This window comes from Setaria viridis, chromosome 2 (assembly GCF_005286985.2).
Source record: "Setaria viridis chromosome 2, Setaria_viridis_v4.0, whole genome shotgun sequence".
Classification (NCBI taxonomy): Eukaryota; Viridiplantae; Streptophyta; class Magnoliopsida; order Poales; family Poaceae; genus Setaria; species Setaria viridis.
In genome coordinates, this window is record NC_048264.2 from 16,618,269 (window position 1) to 16,623,075 (window position 4,807).

General features: G+C 51.0%; 1 protein-coding gene across 1 annotated transcript; it reads left to right on the forward strand.

Annotated features, from left to right (window-relative positions):
* Positions 1-241: 241 nt before the first annotated feature.
* On the forward strand, positions 242-2,157 carry LOC117842859 (cytochrome P450 76M5). The gene is made up of 2 exons (XM_034723384.2): positions 242-1,222; positions 1,408-2,157. The coding sequence occupies exons 1-2, from the start codon at positions 302-304 to the stop codon at positions 2,020-2,022; spliced, it is 1,536 nt and encodes a 511-aa protein (XP_034579275.1). The 5' UTR covers positions 242-301; the 3' UTR covers positions 2,023-2,157.
* The last annotated feature ends 2,650 nt before the right edge of the window (positions 2,158-4,807 follow it).

Here is a 4,807-nt window from a genome sequence, read left to right on the forward strand (position 1 = left end):
TCACAACAACGATATAATGGCATGCAAAGGTCAAAGCACACATACATAGGTCAAAAACATGCATGGAATATTTGTGGTGGTAGCATATATTCCTGGGAAACGTACTCAGTGTTCATGACTCTACTTCACATATGACAGGGATAGAGCTGTATACGTGGGACCTTTCTGAACCTGTAGACGTTTCTTCTAAAAACTTGGGTTTGCTATCCGGAAGTATTTTATTTGGGGCTTCATCTTCTATTTAAGAGAGGGCGCGAGGCTGGATGACAACAAGAGAAGTTTGAGCAGCCTTTAGAAAACTATGAACCTCAACCGGGCCAAGAGCCTAGTAATCGAAATGGATGCTTCAGCTATACTATTTCTCGTCTGCATTTCTGTTGGCTTTTTCCTTGTCCACAAAATCCTCGTCTCTGGAAAAGCCACGAGCACCAGCAATGCGCGGCGGCCTCCCGGCCCAGCAAGAGTCCCACTCCTCGGTAACATCTTGGACCTCCGTGGCGCCGAGCTGCACCACGCCCTGGCCAGGCTCGCCGGGGTGTACGGCCCTATCATGTCCTTGAAGCTCGGCACGAGCAACGCCATCGTGGTCTCCTCCGCCGCTGCCGCTCGCGACGTGCTGCAGAAGCACGACCACATCCTGGTCGGGCGGGCCGTCAACGACGCTGCGCGCGCACTTGGAAGCCACGAGCTCTCCATGTTGTGGCTCCCGGCCAGCAGCCCGCTCTTCAAGCGCCTCCGCGCCGTGTGCAACAATCACCTCTTCTCGGCACGCGGGCTGGACGCCACCAAGGCCGTGCGCGAGGAGAAGGTGAGGGAGCTGGTTGGCTTCCTCCGCAGCCGCTATGCCGGCCAGGCAGTGGAAGTCGGCAGCGTCGTGCTCTCGGGGATGCTCAACCTGATGTCCAACGTGCTCTTCTCGGAGGATGTGGCCGATCTGAGCTCGGACCATGCGCAGGAGCTCGAGACGCTGATCAATGACATGATCGAGGAGATCACCAAGCCCAACTTGTCGGACCTTTTCCCCGTGCTCGCCCCGCTTGACCTTCAGAGCCGCCGGCGGAACAACACGGTGTACATGAAGAAGCTCTATGATTTCATGGACCGTGTCATTAGTCGCCGTCAGAGTGCAGGAGGCGAAAAGAAAGTTGATTTTTTAGATGTGCTCCTCCGGCTTCACTCAGAGGATCAGTTCAGTCTTCAGTCAGTCAACTCATTTCTTTTGGTAAGGACGATTCTAAGTATTTTTTTCATCAAGACATCAATGGTAGTAAGATTATGAGTCATCAAGGCATGACATAATAGTTTAGCGTATACTTTTTTTTGTATTTATAATTTAGCATCATTGGAGGCTGCACAGCACTCTATACGAGTTCTAGCCTACTCAGCTGAACCATTTCTTCTGCCAAGGATCTCTTCGTGGCCGGGACAGCTACGACCTCGCTTACGGTGCAGTGGACGCTGGCCGAGCTACTCCGGCATCCGGCCGTTATGTCAAAAGTGCGCGGCGAGTTGCAGGAAGTGCTCGGCGCAAAGGAGTATCCAGACGAATCCGACATCGACAAGCTGCCCTACCTCCGCACTGTGGTGATGGAGATCATGCGGCTGCACTCGCCGAGCCCTATCATGATGCCGCACGTGGCCATGGCCGACGGCGCGGAGGTCGGTGGCTTCGTGGTGCCTAAGGGCACCATAGTGATCGTCAACGTGTGGGCCATCATGCGTGATCCGGCGTCTTGGGAGCAGCCGGAGGCGTTCATGCCGGAGAGGTTCCGAGGGACGGGTCTGGATTTCCGGGGCGGGGACACGGCGTTCCTGCCATTTGGGTCTGGGAGGAGGCTGTGCCCTGGGATGCCGATGGCGACGAGGTCGCTGACGCTGATCCTTGCATCTGTGCTGCACGCGTTCGAGTGGAGTCTACACGACGGGATGCAACCGTGCGATGTGGATGTCAGGGAACGATTCTCCACGTCCCTTAACATGGTTACACCACTAAAGGCCGTGCCAACGCCAGTTTGCCACTGATGCATGCACTGATAAATATCTCGGTTCTCAATTGTCAGGCGGCTCCACAAATCGTATTTTTATATAAGAATATACATATGCAGACTATGTAATGTCATCAAGACCAATCTAAATAAAAACACTTTCGTGAATGAAGATGATGAACAGCTATCTGTGTCCCATGCATGCCATGTGATGTCGGTGCCTTTTGTAGTTGGATGCATGCTGTTGGACTTGGGGCGTGATGGACGACATAGCACGGGTCAGTTGGGTGGTGTTGGAGCCTAAACGTGGCAGCAATGCCGACCAGCCTAGCGGATCTCGGGCGGTCGGAGGAGTCGGCACGGTTGTTGGCGCAGTCGGGGCGATCGTTGTGGTCGGCGCGATCCCTGGCGTGGTCAGGGTGATCATTGGCGTGGTTGGTGCGGTCGGGGCGGTCGCCGGCGCGGTCGGGGTGGTCGCCGGTGCGGTCGGGCAGTCGCTGGCGCGGTTGGCACGGTTGCTAGCGCGGTCGGGCAGTCGCAGGCATGGTCGGCACGGACGCCGGTGTAGTTGAGCGGTCCCTGGCACGGTTGGTGTGATCGCTGGCGCGGTCAGCTGGGTCGCTGGCACGGTCGGGCGCTCGCTGGCGCGGTCGGCTTGGTCCGAATCCCAGGCGGGCCTGGTGCAATCCCTCATGCAGGCGCGTACGTCGTCGAAGTCGTGGGTAGGAACGTATCCACGCGCGCTACGGTCCTCCACACGTTAAACCAAGAGTCTGGGACGAATATTAGAGTCCTAGCCGAATTGAAGTTGAAACGAGACTTCCTTACAGGAAAAGACCTCCCACCCTATAAATATAAAGGGTCCTGGCTGATTGAGGATCATCATCCAATCGACAAACACTTTTATCTATCTTTTTATCTCCAAACCCTAGCTTTTCCAACCACCTTGCTTTCCTCCTGTGTCCCAATAACTTTTGAGGATGTTCTGAGGGGCCTGACTGATCTTAGAGCAACCCTAGGCTCGCCAACTTCGACGGGGTCCCTCCCGAGATGGTGAATGTAGGATTTCGTGGTCCCTCTGCGAGGACCGGCCTGACTGGACCCCCTGACCGGATGGACTGGTCAGGTGCAGAAGCCCCGACAAGGTGATCTTTTGATCTACGCAAGAACAAGTGTGCTCATGTGTTGGCTAGAAAAAGCGCCAACACATTTTGGTGACTCCTCTGGGGAAAAAGATCTAAAAACCATTCTAGAAAACCCTAGCAAGATGGGATCTACTACAGAGATTAACAAAAACAATATCATCGAGGCTTCTGTGGAGGATCTCAGCAAGGAGCAGCAGAACATCGCGGTGCTCCAACACTACGTGAAGATGCGGTATCTAGTGGGCTTCAAGAAAGATTGCAAGGGCAAAGCGAGAAGAGCACGAGACTTCGAGATGCCCATGATCAAGATGAATGATAACATGATCGAGGAAGTATCCATTGTAAGTAACTTCCCCCTCGATCAATATGCTATCAACGAAGAGTTCATAAGAGCCTTTAAAGTTCAGAATCAGATTCCTACTTCTTTGGTAGATCGCTTGAACCAACTTGTGGAAGGTAGATCTGTTGAATCTAATAAAAATGATTCTTCTCAAGTTGATTTGCGTGGGGTCATGCCTATGAGTCCATCGGCAGACCTAGGGGCTACCCTCGAAAACCCTAAATATGGCACGCCATTGAACTTTTATGCAGGACAGACGCCGCCCCGGGTCCAACCGCCAAAGCCGAACACGGCTAAAGCAGTCAAACAAGTTCAGGCAGGCGGTCTGACCGGTCAGGCCTGTCATGCCGGCCAGTTTGCGATTGTCCCCGAATCCCCTATGTTGCTTGCTCTTGTGCCTAGTTTGGTCATTCCTAACCATACTAGCGAGCTTGGAGTGAATACTCCCTCGGTTAGCACAATAGCATACACGTCGCCCCCGATCTCTAATACCATTGTTGCTTCTAGGGGTATTTCAAATGATGTGTTTTTTTATTTACATCGCATTCAGAATGGCAATCCACCCTACCTGAATGTTGTGAATACATCAGCGCCAATGCTACAAGAGCCAAATCCTTATAGTGAGGTCAGAAAATGTAAAGAGGAAATTTTGGCTATGATTCAAAGAAAGTTCGGCATAGATACAGGCAATTCGAAGTTGTATCAAAAACCATATCATGCTGATTTTGACTATGTCCCATATCCTATCAGCTGGCGCATGCCCGATTTTGTTAAATTTAGTGGCGAAGATAACCAAACTACCTGGGAGCACATTAGTCAATATCTTGCTCAACTAGGCGAAGCTGGTTATTATAATGCTTTGAGAGCATGTTTATTTTCTTTGCCATTAACTGGAACCGCTTTCGCTTGGTATTTTTCTTTGGCTCCTGGCTCTATTGATTCATGGGATCAATTGGAGCAAAAGTTCCATGATCACTTTTACACCGGGAATTTCCAATTAAAATTGATAGATTTAGCATTGGTTAGGCAAGGCAAAGAGGAATCTATTTTTGATTACATGAAACGATTCAAAGAAACTAAAAACCGATGCTTTAATTTCTCACTTTCCAATAATGATTTGGCCGATCTTGCTCTTAAGGGTTTAAAATCATCTATTAGGGATTGGCTAGAGGGTTTCGAGCTTCATACCATTGCACAAGTAATCATGAAGGCTTTGACAATGGAACTTAGGCTTGCTAAGGAAAAAGATAGCTTCAAGTCTTGTCGGTCTAACATGCATGCTATTGAATATGATTCCGATAGCTCAAACGACGATGACAATGAAGTTTATGTTACTG